The following is an 18,433-nucleotide window of genomic DNA, read 5'->3' on the forward strand; positions in this document are numbered from 1 at the left end:
CCTGTGAACTCTATAGGAGTTAAATTTTGGCTCTTCCTCCCTCTTTTCTAAGCAGCACTCCTTTAAGAAAACCACATCGCATTCCATCCTTCAGCTTTTAACAACACAGGAAGTTATCTCACACCAAGTAAGATTTTTGGTCCACACAGCTGAGTATAGTCTATATTAGAGGAAGGAAATATTGAAAAGTGCAGGGACTACACATGTCAACATTTGTACTAATATACCCATACTGTGGGTGGCCACAACAACCACCACCTCCAGAATATTTGGGAGCTATCAATATTTGGCAAAATAGCCAGCCACGCTTGTTAGCGAGTACATCCACCTACCTCAACTGCCCTGATCTTTTCCTGTAGATCTTCATTCTGCTTCTGCAAAGTTGATTCTTTTTCTTTCAGTTCCTGGTTTTCCTGAAGCAAAGCTGCATTTTGTTGCTCAATCTCCTCTACTTCTCCCTGGCAATTAAAGGAAGGGAAGGGAAGAACAAAACAAAAAAAAAAGACATGGTTAAAGGCATAGTTGGTATAAGCAAGTGTTCTGTTTAGACCATGGTAACAACAGGAAAGGGAAAATATCTATTGCTTTCTCCTAAAATGATTTAATCAGGTCATTATATATGTAGGTAACATGTGTAATTCAGTAAGGGAAATAAAGTAATGGGATGGTTAGGGATTTTGGGCTTCTGAGATGCCTTGCCTACAACTCTCATTGACCTCAAACTGATTACAAGGAACTATGGATACTGTAATTCCAAAGGTCAAAGTTCCCACATCCCTGCATTGAACATTGCAGGGCATAACAAAGGGAACAAACCTGTGTAGTAACCACCAGCATGTCATCCTCAGCCTCTGCATGGAACTGGAAGGGCACGCTGGCTCCACGGACTTGCCCATCCTGGTCGATGTAACAGAACTGATAATACTCATCATCCAATGGTAGGTAGTAGGCTAAAAAATTTTAAAAAACACACAAATCTTATGTCTTACCTCTTAAGCTGGTAATGGGAAAACAGAAGGAAAGGGAACAGAAGCATAGAGACAAATTATTTGCACCCTTAACAGTAGTGGTTCTTCATGTTATCAGACAGAAGTCATTTCTATATTTACCATGTGATTTTTTTAAATTATGTATGCCTAGGATTGGGCCTGCAACCTTCTGATCTGAAGTACTTGCTACAGTTCCCTTTCTAAAAATAAGCCTGTTCTTTCCACCAGTATGCACTTTCAGATACAAGAAGACAAGAATACCAGCTAGAAAATCATGTCTACCATTGGGTGAGAACACATCTGTAGCTTTCTGCAGGTATATGAGATGATCAAGGAGTGGTTTATCACTGACACTTCCAGTGAGTTTTCTAGGCCAAATTAGGATGTGAACCACATCTCAAGAGTCCTAGTCTGACATTGTATGCACTATACCACACTGGCTATAACCGAATTTCAAAAGCCATTCTAATGTACTTACTTCCGCCTACCACGCAACAATGCTTAAAACAATAAATGCAAAATTTCATGCCTTTTGTTTTTCCCACTAACCTTTAAAAACCAGCTGCTGCACATTGCTGTTGGAATCGCTGCTTGGCAAAGGTGCCCACATGAAAGTGTAGTATTCACGGGTCGTCTTCCATCCCACCTGCAACAAGAAATTGGCATGATGGCCTTTCATTAACTAAGAAGGGAACTGGGAGCAACTAAGACATAAAAGATTTTCCTGTGCATGTATTTCCCAACCTGATATGCTCCATGAGCTTTGGATTGGTACCCCTGGCAACCACAGTCTGCATGGTCAAAAATTCGAGAAGCTAGAGTGCAAAACATCCAAAAGGCTCCAGGATCTTCACCTCTGCTCCACCCTAATGTATTACAGAAACGTTTCCAAGTTTTTTTGTGTGTTTGTGTTAAATATGGATTACAATGTAATACATATTTAGAGCGTAAACTAGAAATGGGGGTGAACTATACCAAAATGGCGGTTTATCCTAGTTTGTGGTCTGTCTGCCTAGATGTCCACCAATCAGCTGTTCAGCGGGCCCATAGACTGGGAAGGCCATAGGCATACAACTCATGATCAGCCTATGGGGGACAAATAAAAAATGGATAAATATTCATCCATATTCATCGGGGTCTCTGGAATTGATTAACATGAAGGGATGAATATTAAATGAATCAACAATTTTTAGCAAATATCGCAATTCATTGTTTTATTCGTCCCCACGTCTACCACTAGCCAACACACTGTATTCAAATCCCTCTGAAGTTGCTGCAAATCAAGTGAAATACAACCAGGGGTTTTCCTCTCTGCTTGAGCACTTTATCTCCTATGAAGCTGTAGCCAGGTTTATTACTTCAGAGAAAGAGATAAAACCGTTTATAACTCTAGTAGGCTGTCACATATGAACAGGAGATTGTGACTCACTGTAAATCAGTTTCAGTTCCATACTGCACAAGCCAGGTGGCTGCTTTCACAACATGCACTTACCCTGAAGATGCCCACCCAGTCCTTCCTCTGTGGTGTGATATGTTGAGAAAGGGTGTAATGGCATGTGACATCTGCACCAGGGATGTAGAATTTCTCCACATTTGTAAAGATGACTTGAGAGAAGTGGCAGCTGTCCAAGAGCACGGCAGAGGTGGGAGGCTCCTCTGTGTGGTCGCATAACGTTGCTTCCATGATGGAGTTCTAAGATGGGATAAAGAGGAAAAGCAGAGATGGGAAGGGGAAGGAAAAGAAATAGACAGTGAAAAATAACCACAGTTAGTTGTGACCTCATGAACCCTTGTCAGTTGTACCTAATGACAAGATCGACCGTAGTGGGGAGTTTTGTTTGAGAACAGATTCCCAGTGTTAAACGTAAAAGGGAGAAAGACAGATCAGAACGTGAGGAAATTAAATGCTAACAATACACTAGGACATGCCTTCAGTGCCCATTTACTCACTCATAGGGAATAATTATATATTTACACAAGAATGTGTGTAACAGACACCCAGCAATATGTGCTTGAGAAAAGCACAAGTCCCGCTTCCTCAAGCAAGGTGAAGAGGGATTTGCAGAGAGTAAATGATACACAGAGAGGGTTCCTTTACCTTTCATGGGACCCACTACTTCTTTACTTCTATCCCCATCAGATTTTTCCCCCTAGAAAATTCTACGGGTATGGTTTGGATCCTCACACAGGTGTGTTTGTATGAGGTATGAAGGCCAGAATCTGGACACAAAGTGGAAAGCATGCCATTAGCATCATGCTTCCCTATGCAAACTCAAACAAGTGGGTTTAAACAACCAACTTCAAACAATGTCCAGAATAAAGTAACTTTGCCTAGTTCTCCACTGCAGGCAATGACATCTCTCAGGCCAATCCTGGAGCCATAAGAGAAAACAAAATGCAAGCTTCTCTCCCGGACACTCTGAAGCAACCTGATCAGACGCTGGCTAGCCCCCAGAAGAGAGGAGCACATGATAGCTTGCCTGCCAATTTAAAGAAACTAGAAGCACAGGCTTCCTAGCTGGTTCACAGAGCAATGGGAAATTAAGAAAGACATGACCTCTCCAAGATAACAGGGACACTGGCCACTCAGGATGATGGAAAGAAGTCACTGACAAAAATGCTGGCAGCCACATGTACTGGGTTTATTTCGAATCTTCTGCTGACTAGAGCCACAGTCCTCGCAAGAGGCTCTTGATGATACCAACATTCAAGTATTTTGAAAGAAAAGGACTCATTTCTAGCTGCACCCTGCAGATTGAATGTGCATAAACATAGCTTTCATTTTTTAAATAAAAAGTGAACAAGCTCAGCCCTTTAACTCTGCGAAGAAAAGTCACCAGTTTGGAGTGGATGCTTCTGCTTAGGATGACCTTGACCCTCATTACAAAATCTCTCCAAATAACACAGTGCCACTAAATACGCATTTCAGATCAAGCGGGCCAGAGATCAACCCAACAGCATTTTTCTTGGCTATCCAGTAGCAGGATCTGGAGTTATTTATAGCAGAAATCTGGATATCTTGACATGCTGGACATGTGATTTACCATCTGGGACACAGGGAAAGTCCCCTACTCAATTCAACTTGGCCCCAAGTTGCCATGCTACTTTGCACTCTACACATCCAAAGGAAAAACCCTTCATAACAGCCCGAGACAGCTGGGGACAGAAACAGCCTTAGGAGGACTGTGAGACAGTTGCAGAACCGTCCCTCCTCATCAGCAAAGCTAAGGAAGTGGACCCCAAACCCACACCAGAGCCTACAGAGAAACCTCAGCAAGAGACAGAGATAGAAGAATTAACGGAAGACATGCAGAAAGTGATTATGGGAGAAGTTCAGGGAGAAAAGGCGGGAAGAGAGAAAAAAGAGGGTGGAGTTGGAAGCAGGAACAGGGGAGACAGAAAAGGAAGGGCAGTTGCCACCGAATTGGGAATGGGTGTGGATGCAGGATCCCTGGACTGGATTATAGGAGAGATTAAGAGTCCCCAAGGAGGAATCAGATTATAGAAGGAGAGCGGAGATCCCACCTAGACCCTCTTATTGGGGAGAGGCCGAGGCGAGAGAGTGGAGGAGGAGACTGAGAGAGGACAAAGAATAAAGAGAGAAAGATTGGAATGGAGGGTAACGGAGATGAAGAGGAGTTACAGGGAGGATCTCGGGAGAGTTGAGACCCCATTGGACAGATCCTGTGGGATGATGACCTGGATGAGGAGACTGTGCCCCTGCTGGAAAGCCCGCCAGGGAATCCGTAAAAGACTGAGTCCCCGCTGATTTACCAGGATCATGGAACTATAGTTTTGGAAACCTGTTCCTGTATGAAGATTGGAAGCCCCTTCTGGACCAGTTGGCAGAAGGAGAAAATACTCTTAATCACGTTCCAGACTCTTGTTTATTGTTAAATATACCAGTAAATCTTTCACCTGTTTCGAAGCAGCAAAAATTGAATGATTTCTTTGAACCAAATATGGAGCCAAAAGTTGAACCCTCACACTTTGCACAGAATTGCAAGCAGCAGATTTTGGCTTTTGTGAAAGGCAGAGGAATGGATACAGAATGACTTGACTCTCGGAGTCAAGTCCAGCAGGATGTTCTCCTGCACACAACTCAAGAAAACCAAAGGGAGGCATATTAGGATGTGGCAGCGTTCTTGCATTCTTTCCTTTCATGACATTAGGCTGTGTAGCAAACTTCCCACTAGATTGCATCCTCATATTCACAACTGTGCAGGGCTGCCTTATGGACTTCCTTTTCTCAAGCCCCACAATGTATGGGGTGTTGGTATATTACAAGATATAAAAATCTACCCACATTGGGTTAATATCCTTAAAAAAAACTCACCTGTCCTTTATAATTAATTAGGCTCTATAAAGCCTTGTCTCTTTCCATCCCACTTACATCATACCCTCCTTCAATGGTGCTGACTGACAAAGCGAGGCAGAGACCGTGTTTGCTTGCTTACGTTTGTGGGCATTGCATTAGCTGCCACTGCCTTTTTCCCTTTACTCTATGGTATGTTTTGTAATGTAGTTTTAGTATTTCTTGTTTTCTTAGGATATCCTGTTTACCCTTTTCCTAAGAGGACCAGATAAATATTATTATATATATTTTGTCTCAGTGTCTCAAAGCCTTTTTTCCAACATGGGGCTGGCCCTAGCAGAGAGAAAAAGACAGGTGGGGGAAAAAATAACAAAATACTCACCTCTTTACAAGCTCAGTACTCCTGGTTTTTCAGACTAAAGAACAACTAAACTCTAAAGACATAGGTAGAAACCAGGACATTTAATTTTTTTTCTCCTACCACTGAATATAAACAAAGAACACCTAATCCGGATTGCCCCAACAGCATGGGAAGATATGTGGGGGTTTTTTAACCTTTTGCTTCTGTTGCAGCCCCAATCCAGATCAGAGCATTCCAAAGCCAGCATGCTTCCAATTTTAATTGACAGTGATCTAATCATAAAAACTAATTTCAGCAATAAAAATTGCAGGTATGTGACAGCTCCCTTGGCCCCCAGATCAGGACCACAGTGTGACTAGCGGGCAAGGTTTAAAAGCTCCTCTCAAGAGTCTTTATATGGACGATATCCCTTGCATTTACTCCAGTGCAGCTTTTCAGATGTTATTGGACTATACTTCCCAGCATGCCCCTCCTGGATAGCCAGTGGTAAGGAATGCTGGGAAGCGCAGTTCAAAAGTATCTGGAGCACTGCACTTTGCCCATCCCTGTTCTAGACTGAGTAAGAAAAAAAATGACATACCTATGCCTTCACAGGGAAAAAATTACTTTCATTAGCAGTCCTTAAACCACAGAAAGGAGAAAGGGAACAAAGGCCAAGACCCTGAGTTCTGGAAGCAGTAGGATTTAGCCAGGCAGAGGAATACATTTGACACATCTCTATTAAGGTTGCTGGTTTTCCCAGTGGTTGACGCCTGTGCTTTTAATTGCTGCTAAAAGCAAAGAAGCCATGCCAGAGGCGATCACTGCCAGGCATCATATATCTTTCCAAGTGATACACGACCAGTTTTTGAATCCTTGGACTTCCCCTGAACAAACAGCTGCTAGGCTGGGTCGGGAGTTTTAGACAGCTAGGGTGGTTCAAGCTGGCTGGATAGTTCAGTGAGTTATGTATCCGGCTATAGAGCCAGAGGCTAGGAGTTCAATTCCCCACTGGGCCTCCTGCGTGTAGAGCCAGCCTGTGTGGCCTTGGGCAAGCTGTGCAGTCCCAGGGCACCCCCAGAAAAAGGGAATGGTAAACCACCTCTAAGTATTCTCTACCTGGAAAACCCAGAGAAGGTTGACATAAATCAGAATTGGCTTCACATCACATTATTATTATTATTATTATTATTATTATTAGTAGTAGTAGTAGTAGTAGTAGTAGTAGTAGTAGTAGTAGTAGTAGTAGTAGTAGTAGCAGCAGCAGCAGCAGCAGCAGCAGCAGCAGCAGCAGCAGCAGCAGCAAGATGGTTCAGTGGCAACAATAATAGAATATGATTTAGAACATTCAAATCCCTCTCAACCTCAGTTGTGACACTAGACCAGTGGTGTCAAACTGTGGCCCTCCAGATGTTCTTGGACTTCAACTCCCAGAAGCCTTCACCACCACCTCTGCTGGCCAGGATTTCTGGGAGTTGAAGGCCAAGAACATCTGGAGGGCCACAGTTTGACACCACTGCACTAGACCATCTTCAGGAAGCTGCTACTTCTCAGCCTAACCTACTTCACAGGGTTGTTGTGAGGGGACTATGTACACTGGCTTCAGTTACTGGGGGAAAGGCAGAATACAAAGGCAACTAATAAATAAGCAAATGTAATCAGTAAATGATCATAAAATAGAAAAAAAAGACAGAACCAGAATCAGAACCATCCATACCTTTCTCTTGCCAGGAAGTCTCTCTCTTTAAAGTTCTATTTTTTTTTCTTTGTTCCAGTCCTCAACACTGAAGGTTCAGAAGCCCAAATACAAAAACTTTAGCACAAAGCAAAGATAGCTTTTTACCATGTGCTCCTTGTTTTCCTTCTTTTCTCATTAGGCATTTACAAGATAAAGGCTGCCTAAGCACAGGTCTAACAAGCAGGCCTCCAATTTCCTGTCCTTGATAAAGCAATGTCATAATGCTGCCTACTGGCTTTCACTTTCCCCAGCTGCAGAAAAGCTGCACCCTCTTCTGCTTCCAGGAATTGTCTCTACTAAGGGTGTGAGCGGCACACCTTAAAATAAACTGTGTCGCAGATCCCAATGAAATGCAGAATCGCTGTTAGACATAGGTTCAGCATTCCTCATCTGTCCTGCCTTAAGTGTAGAAATTAAAGCAGTAATTTTTTTCCTGACAATATCAGGAGAGGCTTTAATCTGCAGGTCAGCAAGGAATATATGGATGTTCAAAGAACTTCATTAATGCTATCACAACAATTCTTACAATCACCTTATGAGGTAGGTTGTGGACTGGGCCTTTCAGACAGTGAGAGAGTCTTATTTCCATCATCCTCTGCCAATATAGGCAGTGGTGAAGAATAACAGGAGTGGCAGCTCCTCAGTATTGAGAGTCAATAGGTTAAGGTTAACCTCGAAGTAGGCAAATACTGTACTGTTGTGTCCTCATTGCAACCAAAAGGCTAAGAAGAAACTGTTTATCAAAGGCTTGTCTTAGAGATACAAACTCTAAACGCTCAAGGATACAAACAAGTAGCCTCCTAGTTCATAATTCAGATTCTCAGCCAGTACACTGCTGGTTCAACACAGGCAGTATGCTGTTGAATGCTATATGGGCCACAAAAGAAGCTAGAGATCCTACTGCAGAATCAAATATCAGCAGACAAGAAACTTTAATTGAATAAGTTGGCCTCAAATGAAAAAGTTAATTTGTTTTGGTCTACATTACAACTGAAATGAAAATAGCAAAGTAAACAAGTATTTTTTTTTAAAAAAAGGGTAAAGTTATGAGTCAGATCATCTCCACTGAGAAAGAACTGAACACTTTTAAGAATAGTAACGGAGAAAGAACTGAACATGTTAAGAACTGGACCATAAAGACTCTATCTCAGATAAGTCTCCTCTTTAATATGAGAGGTGAAGAGGATCTAAGACAGAGAACTGGCCCAAGAAATTTTGCTGCCTGAGGCACAGCAGCATATTTCATTCTCCTCTCTCAATCCAAGTCAAGATGTTCAATATCCAAAGCCAAGAGAGTTATTGTGGTCCATGAAGCATAAATTCTCACAAGCAGCCCTTTCCTTAAATGGCAGTTGAAAAATACAACAATGAGAAATTAAATAGCAAATGATCTGCTGGACTTCAATGGCTCAAAATCCACTGTTGGATTTCGTTGCCTCAGTCTGCAAAATGGTAGGGCTGGTCCTGCCAAGAGATAAAAAAAATAAGGGTCCCAAGTCATTAATAAAGTGCTAGGCAGCCAGATGTAATGAGGAGCTTGGGTAAGGCTGGATCTCAAAGGACAGAGGTTGGCAGTTGTTTGCATATATAAGAATCACTTTTATTATGTGAAAAACACAGCACTAGAATCTTCAGAATCAGGGAGGCAGGTACTACCTTGGTTTGGTATGGATGTGTGAAAATGTGTGACTTTTTGAATATTAAACCTGTTATGGCTTAGTGGAAAGAACTTCACTATCCAAAGTAATATAAGCAGTGTGATGTAGCAGATGGAGCTGGATGCAGGCTCAATGGACAGGGTTAAAATCCCCTGGATTTCTTACTGAGTGACCTTAGCCAGTCATACTCTCTCAGCCTGACCTACATTACAGGATTGTTGTCAGGATAAAGGGGAGAGAGCTAGAACAGTTGGAGGAAAAAACAGATACGTATGTTGAGAGGGAAAAAAACCAAAAAAGATGTATAACTAACTAAAGAACCAAACAACAAATGCCCCACTTCATGAAGTGATTGTAAGAATTATTGACATAGCATCTGTGAAGTGCTTTGAACATCCTTGTTATTGTATAGAAACCCAAGAGACAAAAGAATCTCCTGACATGCTCACCCCAGCATGTAAGTTTACACTCCTAGAATCATGTAGGTGGCAAAGAACATCTCCATGAAAACCTCTTCACTTAAATTTGGCCTCATGACAACAAATAAAAAAGCTACTCCCCTTCCGTGACTGTCCATTTTATAAGCTTTTAAAAGTCAGCCTTCATCTCTGCCATGAGTTCCGTTCATGCACAGATATTTCTACAAAATACATCTGGTGTGTTGTTGCCACTTCCTTCTCCACCCTCACCCCTAGCCCTGATACTGTACCTGTAAACAATGCATGAATTGAAGAAGAAAGTCTTTCCACATGTGGAGTAAAAGAGACAGAAAAAGCTTCCTCTGCATATCAGTCTAATTTTATTAAACCACAAGAGCAGTTGAAGGGACAAAAGCAATTGCTCTCTCTAAATTTCCTCAGAGGTCTGTTGGGAGGATAAGAAGAGATACCTACCCAGCCAGGATAAGAAGAAAGCAGGACCATAAGTAACTTGACCATATTAAAGTTCAATAGAGTGTTGTGGGATAAGCAATCGAGAGCTCAGTTTCTATATTTATTTATTTGTAAGTTCTTCAACAAATGTATGGCCAGGTCAGGTTTTCACAGTACTAAGAACTCTTTTCTGGAGTTTGTGCCCCCCCCCCCATACTGCCTTTATGCTATGCCATTTCTATCAAAAGAATGGTTCTTAAGCCCCCTCAAAAATTCAAATAAAAACAAATACAGTAAGACACAGGAACAGGTAGAAAATACAATTTAAAAACAACTGCCTCGAAGAAAAGAAACAAGAGGACCCATCAACTATAACCAGACTTGTCTGAATAAAAGCATACTCTCTAAGTGTACCTCTTTATTCTCTCCTTTGCTAATCTACAACTGTCGTTTACCCTTTTGAAAGAAAAAAATAAGCCACACTGATTAGCCTGGCTTCAACAAATGGAGTTCCCATAAAGACACACATTATAAGAGTTGTTGCAACAGATACAGGCTTGTCTTTGCCACCTAACCCAAGAACAGGCGTTTAAAAAGAAACATTTACCTATTCTGTTTCCAAAGCTGTCTCTTAATATACAAAGTGATGTATTGGGGTCCCCCCATTTCCTCTGTCATAAGCAACTAGACAATTGTGGAGTGACCATGGCCCACAGGTTGAGAACATCTCTGGATGCAAAGGATCCCAGGATCAACCACACTCCTCCAGCAAAAAAGATCAGATGTTGGGATATACCATTTTGCTATGTGAGGTTCTGAAGAGCCACTGTTAGCAGACAATATACAGGGCAAAATCAAGTTGATACTCTGGCATAAGGAGAAGCCATAACTAGAAACATAGTTTTACAACTGTTCAATTTATTTAAAATATTTTTACCTCACCTTTCTCCTTAAAAAGTACACAAGGCAGTTGACATCATTAAAATACAATATTTAAAGCTAAAAACCGTAAGTATACAAGTACTAGAAAGGATCAAACCAATACCACTCTAAGAAATGGTAAACAAAAGCAATACTAAAAACACATGCAAAGCAGTAAGGCATGACAATCCATTTAAAAACCTTACACAGGTTAGCCAGTTATTGAGGGAAAGCTTGTCTGAAGAGGAAGGTCTGCTTGTGGAAGGACAGCACAGATGGGGCCAGTCTGGCCTCCTGTGGGAGGGAGTTCCAAAGTCTTGGAGCAGCAACAGAGAAGGCTCTCCCATGTCCCCACCAAATTTACCTGTGAAGGTGATGGGACCTAGAAAGGCCCCTCTTGATTATCTTAACATTCAGACAAGCTCATGATGGCAGATGCAATCCTTGAGATAGCTTGGACCCAAGCTGTTTCGGGCTTTATAAGAACCAGCACTTTGAATTAGATCCAGAAACAGATCAGCAACCAGTGGAGCTGCTGTAACGGGGGGGGGGGGGTTTACGTGATCCCTGTAACCAGCTCCAGTCAGCAATTTAGCTGCCACATTTTGGACCCCCTGAAGTTTCCTAACACATTCCTGAGCCAGCACCATGTAGAGGACATTACAGTAAATCAGCTGGGATGTGACTAAGCATGTGTCACTGTGACCAGATCAGACATCTACAGGAACAGGAGCAGATGATATACTGGTTTAATTTTGCAAATGCACTCCTGGCCACCACTGAAAACTAGGCATCCAGGCTCAGAGACAAATCCAGGAGGACACCCCCCCCCCCAAGATGTGCACCTGTAATTTCAGAGAGAATGTAACCCCATCCAGCACATCCTTGTCCCTTGTTATAACTTTCAATTAACCAGGAGCACCTCCGTCTTGTCTAGATTAAGTTTCAGTTTATTCACCCTCAAACAGTCCATTACTGATACCAGACACTGATCTAGAGCAGAAAAAGTTTCCTCAGGTTTAGATGAAAAGGACAGGTAGAGCCGAGTGTCATCTGCTTACTGGTGACATGGAACCCTGAAGCTCCAGATAATCTCTCCCAGCAGTTTCGTGTAGAGGTAGATTCCTGCTGTTCCAATTCCTTCCTCCCTCTCCTTGAATGCCTACAATACAACCTCTTAAAAATGTCATTTAGCGTCCCCACCCACCCCATCCACCCCAGCTAAGGAAGAAACCCGTTCTAAAAAATCTAGGTCTGTTAGTCACCTACTCACCTCTTCAGTAGACTGGGAATTGGAAAAACTCTTCGGCAGAAGTACAAGGACTTACACAGGAGCGGTTAGCTTGTTTGTCTCAAACCAAGGAGGCGGCGCTTTAACTGGCAAAGAAGGAAACTTGATTCTTCCTCCTCAGACAACCCTCCCCCCAGCCTGGAAAGTTACAGCTGAAAGCATTGGCCTTTGCACAGAATGCTGGGAAGTGTAGTTTTGCAAGCAAGTGGAAAAATTCTTTCTTCTTATTTATGGAATACTTTTCATCATCTGCAGCAGCTAACAAGTCATAGTTACTTTGAAGTGTGGGAAACTCCTGCCTAAAGGTTGTAGCTGCATTCTGTTCCAGTGACGTGCATAGACCCCTGGCAGGATGCGGCAGCTGCCAGCAGGCGGGGTAGCCCCTTATTCTGCCCTTTCGCTTAGAGATAGAGCATAAGATCAAAGGGTTATTTTAGCCAATCCTAATTATGATCTTGCCAACCTAGCAGTTTGAAAGCATGTAAAAATGGGAGTAGATAAATAGGTACCACCTCGGTTACACTCGCCACGTGACCACAGAAACTGTCTTCGGACAACCGCTGGCTCTATGGCTTGGAAAAGGGGATGAGCACCGCACCCTAGAGTCGAACATGACTGGACAAAATGTCAAGGAGAACCTTTACCTAATTACAATTAGGTAACTAGTATCCTATCTGTTTCTCATATAACATACTATGTAATCAAGCTAAGTCAATAAAAAGAGCCCTCAGGGTGTTGCCAGTAGGCTCAGACATTTGTTGTCCACTCCTTTGTTCTCTCTCTCCCCCCCCCCAAGGAAATTAGCCTATTCTTTGTTCCGTGATCACCTCATTGAAGTTTGTAAATTATCACAGGTTTTTCTTTGAATTGAATTGTGAGGCATTTGCCTCTCCTGTCTGATTGCCATTTAAAAATGGAAGAATACTCCACAGCAGCAGGCTGCCTCCATTCTTTTTCTGACAGCCATGTTCTTGGATCTGGCAGCTGTCACATACAAATGTTGTTATTGCGGGCATAGCAAGTGGAAGAGAACTACCTTCAATTCAAGATTTACATCCCTATAAGTGTAAAATTTTGGTTTTTTCCAGTAGTAATGAATGGAAGTGAGAGCTGGACCATAAAGAAGTCTGACCACCAAAGAACTGATGCTTTTGAATTGTGGTGCTGGAGGAGACTCTTGAGAGTCCCTTGGACTGCAAAGAGAACAAACCTGTCCATTTTGAAGGAAATCAACCCTGAGTGCTCACTGGAAGGACAGATCCTGAATCTGAGGCTCCAGTATTTTGGCCATCTCATGAGAAGAGAAGACTCCTTGGAAAAGACCTTGATGTTGGCAAAGTGTGAAGGCAGGAGGAGAAGAGGACAACAGAGGACGAGATGGTTGGACAGTGCCATCGAAGCTACCAACATGAATTTGACCCAACTCTGGGAGGCAGTGGAAGACAGGAGGGCCTGGCGTGCTCTGGTCCATGGGGTCACAAAGAGTAAGACACAACTTAACAACTAAACAACAACAACAAAATGTAAAATACTTCTTCCTCCAAAATGAAATGTTGTTTCTGCAGCAGTCCATGAAGGGGGGAACAGTCCTCCACTGCCATCCCCCTTCACGGATTGCTGCCTTGTCATGGCAAAGGGGCTTGAGTAATTCAGAGAACCTGTGGACTATGCTGTGCAGGGACACCCAAGACGGACAGGTCATAATGGAGAGTTCTGACTAAACACGATCCACATGGAGCAGGAACTGGCAAGCCACTCCAGTATCTTTGTCAAGAAAGCTCCATGGACAGAAACAAAATGAAATACAGGCTGCATATAAAAACAAGGCTAGCTGTGTTAGGACTTATAAAACAAACTTCCACAAAGGAAGGGAAGTCCTGGATTATTTTTATTGAATTACTGAAAATTTACAAATCAGGGGAGCTTTGGAATTCCACAGAATTCTTCATCAGGCACAAAGCTGAAGAAGAAAGTGCAAGAATTGGACCAGATATGGACATTCATGCAGTCCTGTCCAAACTTACCTGTAAGTAAGCATTGTCAAACTCATCAGGATGTTCTTTTGACTAAATATAAGCCAGAGTTAGCATGCACTTACTAAAGGCAAAGATGGATGATACTTTTATTGGACTATTAAAAAATCACAAACATTAGCTTTTGGTCCATACAGATCTTTATCAGGTTGGTCACCTGATGAAGAGCCAGTCTGTGTGGCCTTGGGCACACTATAGATAGTGCAGGGGGAGAAAATGTTCCCCAAACCATGGCCAGATGTGTTTACCCAGGTGCCTTGGGAAAGGCAGACTGAGTCCAGAAGTGTAGCTTTCAGATTCCACCTCTGGTGGCATGGATTAAAATGTCCCTTCCCATCTTGTTAGACTAAGGGTTGGCAGCCATTCAGTATTCCTCACCTCATCCCTCTTGCCATATATTGAAACATAAGGGATGGAGGGACACAGACATGTTTTATCATTCTCTTCTTCTAGATGTACCCTGGGACTGCAGCTTGCCCAAGGCCATACAGGCTGATTCTTCTCTCATGAGGCACAGTGGAGAATGCCACCCTAGCATCTCTTATGAAAATAAGTTATTTGCCAGTCTCTTGCAATGAGTTGGGCTAACTGACTCCAGAGAAGGGGAGTCATGCTTAACAGAGAGAAACATCTCCTCCTGCTGGTTGATAACTGACCTGACAGATCTGTATCAAACCAGGCAAAAGAGAAGGATATGATCCAATAAGTACAGAATATAAGATAACAGATCCTCCAGTTGAAGAGGTTATGGACATGATCCTCTCCCCAAGTCTTCTTCAGAATAACCTTTTCGTGATACTATTGTCAGCAAGGTAATTGGAGGTAACAATTACAGCCTTTCTTTGTCATTGTACAGTATTCAATATTATCTGGTAGAGCTGGGAGGTAAATACCAAACAACTGCTGCCTGGAGAGGAGTTTGAAACCACACACACGCCTCACAAGCTACCTCTGAACTCATCTTAAAGAAGCAGACCTAGCATGAAAAACTACCATGAAACTTTGGGACTCTTATACATATTTTTTCTGAACTATCCACATTATCTTGGTGCACATCTTGAGGAAGAAGAATTATCATTGAAAGGTAGCTGCTTGATTGATTTTTCAGTGGTCTAATAAAGTTATCACCTGCTCTTGCATTTATATTTATACAGTCTGCAATATATGTAAGGCAGGTGATTTCCCCTCCCATTTCATTGTTCCTTACAATCACCTACTGTCATCCCAATGTTTCAAAAGGGAAACAAAGACTGAAAAGCAATGTGCACATGACTATGTTACCATTTGAATTCAGATCCATGTGGACTTATGAACTGTGCTTAAAATTTCAGAAGAGCCAGCCTGTTCCCCACTGCTTGTCCAATTCCTCACCATTACCACATACATGAAGGATGGGCTGCCAGCCTGTATTCTTTCATTAGAGAGAATACACACCACTAGAACTGTGATTTTGGCACACCTTTGTTTTGAGAAATCAGACTTGTAAAAAAAAAGTCCATATTTGCCCCCAAAGACCAATCACAGAACAAAGCAAACTAGTTTGTGCAAACTACTGAACATATGAAAAGCGACTATTGCAATAATCAAATGCTTTCTAGACAATATGCTCTCTCTAATGTATAATGTGGCCCTTTACATTGAAGGAATAACTCTTTTACACGTTTTCAGAGGTACTGTACTGTCTTCATTAATGTTTCTGCATTTCAGGGTCAATGTTTGGTATTCAAAATCAGCCAAAAGTTGTTAAAACGCTGTACTGCAAGCTAAAACTGTGCTCACGACCTGGGGTTCAAATCCCAGGTAGCCGGCTCAGGGTTGACTCAGCCTTCCATCCTTCCGAGGTCGGTAAAATGAGTACCCAGCTTGCTGGGGGGGCAATGTGTAGCCTGTATAATTATAAATTGTAAACCGCCCGGAGAGTGCTTGTAGTGCTATGGGGCGGTATATAAGTCCAATAAATAAATAAATAAATAAATAAATAAAATACTGATTCAAGCAGGTCCTAGTAATTAAACAAATGTGCTAATCTAAAGCTATCTCATACTGACTTATGGTGCTCTGAATACTGGGGTTCCAATGCATCAAAAGTGGGCAAGAAGGAGAATTTAAATCTAAAATTACCATCTACTACCACCATTAGACTGCCGTCTCTTGTAAGAGACTTCAAAACTAATTGGAAACTGATGGTGCAGAAAACTGAAGAGGGAATCATGAGAGAGGGACATAAATCTACAAATATCTGAATCATGTACAATAGTTATTTGTACATGCCCCTTTGGACACTAAGATGAAGGACATGTAGCTCTATTTGTTGATATTCTGATACTGTCTGAACTATTCCAAGAGTTGCTTTACACATCACATACTTGTTAGTTGCTCAAAAGGAAGTTCCACTATTTAACTTTGCTTTTTTTGATAAGAGATCAGAGACTCGTGGTGATTTTGCAGCATTTGCTTTATTTACAAAATATAATGAGGCAAACAGTTATTCTTCCAAAGGAAACAGATGTTGCCCCACATAAAATACCCAGAGAAAGACTCTGCACCCAAGGTACTTGCCGTCTCATTAACTCCCAGCTGATTGTCTCCCCAAGCTGCAATACCTGCTTACTTGGAGTAAGTCCAATTGAACTCAACAAGGCTTACTGCTGAGTGAATATGTATAGAACTGAAACTGTTGGTATTTTCTGCTGCCTCTTTGATCTGTTGCTTCAGCTGAAGTGGTCCTAGGCCTTCAGAAAGCATCTCATTAAAAACACGGTTTCCCAAGTGTAAGGAGGCCACTGACAATTTGTTTCCTGCAGCTGAGGAAACATAAGCCTATCACTTTGAAAGATTAGCCAGACGTCTATTTAAGCTAGATATGACCAACCACAAGCTAAAACCCATCTACACAGCGTGTACTGATGTTAGAACTGCACATTTGCATGTCAAGTTGACATGCATGTTCATATTACCAAGGCTGAAATCCTAACCAGAGACTAAATCTCACTGCACTATTTGAACTAAATCCAATTTAATCCTAATTTAAGTAAACCCCTTGAAATTATGGGACTGTTTGTTCAACACTATTGTAAATCCAATTGTTACCAATAGATTTACTTAAGTTAGAGCTCAAATTGTATTTAGCTATTTCATATTTTCTTCACAGTAAATGTGAGTAGGATTATGATACAGAGTCTGCTTTACACATTGATATTCATTCCCTGAGGACTGCAGCAACTAGTGAATGGGCTGTCACATATGTAAACATACCAACAATTTAGGAGAGAGTGGTATTGCAGGGTCCAAGCATTAACCTCTTTCAATTAGCAAGCTTAATAACATTGTCTGCCAAGCTATCTCCTTCTGCCTTTTGAGACTAGCCGCAATTCTCACAGGTGAGACTGCTCAGCAACAATATATTGTTGTAGGCTATTTTAAACGCAAATTATTTTGGAGTGGCTTCATCCATTACTTTTGCAGAGTGCCTCCCAGTAGTGAAGATGCCTGGTTCCTAAGGAAGAGAACTTACCCCATTGTCTTTATCTCAGGGACTTTGCTAGATGGCTTAAGATAACCACATACCTTTTAGTGACTCATATAGTTTCTACTCTCCATTTTGAGTTTAGTCATGCACCTCAATGGCTTAAAATATCTAGTCAAATATCTGGACTTCTATTTTTCTCTCCCTACCCTCCGACTTAGAGAGATCCTAATGGGGCTTTCAAGGTAAATGAGATATTTAAGGAGTGCTTTTACCAGCGCTTCAAAACTTTCTACGACACCACTGAAAACCTCTCACAAACGGTCCACATGAACTCACAGGCAGTGCTTTCCAATGGAGTCGGGTTTTTTTCGCAGTCACCCGCCAATCGTCAGAACCAAAAGGAAATAAAGAATAGCGAAGCCAAGAAATACCGACGTATGAGAGTCTCATCGGAGAGAGGTACGCTACATGGAAACATCGACCAATCATAGCAAAAATAGAAACGTACCTACCGGATGTTCTCACATCAGAAAAGTAGCCAGTAAGCACACGATGTTTTTTTCTGCGTCATGAAACGAACTACCGCCCCGCCTCCAGGTATCATGTGACTTCACCATGTCCTTACAGTGCTGTGCCTCTCAATGACCTCCAACCTGTTAAGAAGATATCAGTGACCACCCCACTTCCTCTCTGGTCTTCTTTTTCTGACGTACTCTATGGAACACCCCTGGGGGGTCTGCGTCCAGTCACGGGCCAATCCTCACATGGGAGAGATAGGCAAGGGTAAGTCGGCAGCCAATCGCGTGC

At 42.1% G+C, this 18,433-nt stretch overlaps 1 protein-coding gene across 6 annotated transcripts in view; it reads right to left on the minus strand.

Annotated features, from left to right (window-relative positions):
• The window catches only part of CALCOCO2 (calcium binding and coiled-coil domain 2), a 32,194-nt gene extending 13,783 nt beyond the window's left edge, over positions 1-18,411 (minus strand). Inside the window, exons 1-5 of one of the 6 annotated variants that reach the window (XM_073004359.2) lie at positions 18,139-18,411; positions 2,482-2,682; positions 1,539-1,635; positions 817-950; positions 333-458 (exon numbers count right to left, since the gene is read on the minus strand). In XM_073004359.2, coding sequence (XP_072860460.2) covers positions 333-458; positions 817-950; positions 1,539-1,635; positions 2,482-2,673 — 549 coding nt within the window. In that variant the 5' untranslated portion in view covers positions 2,674-2,682; positions 18,139-18,411. Of the gene's footprint in view, positions 1-332; positions 459-816; positions 951-1,538; positions 1,636-2,481; positions 2,683-7,361; positions 8,221-12,106; positions 12,418-17,898 lie in introns of those variants that run through there. The other 5 variants (XM_073004357.2, XM_073004356.2, XM_078377955.1 and 2 more) reach the window with 5 other exon arrangements.
• Between the last annotated feature and the right edge of the window lie 22 nt (positions 18,412-18,433).

Source organism: Pogona vitticeps, chromosome 6, assembly GCF_051106095.1.
Source record: "Pogona vitticeps strain Pit_001003342236 chromosome 6, PviZW2.1, whole genome shotgun sequence".
Lineage (NCBI taxonomy): Eukaryota > Metazoa > Chordata > Lepidosauria > Squamata > Agamidae > Pogona > Pogona vitticeps.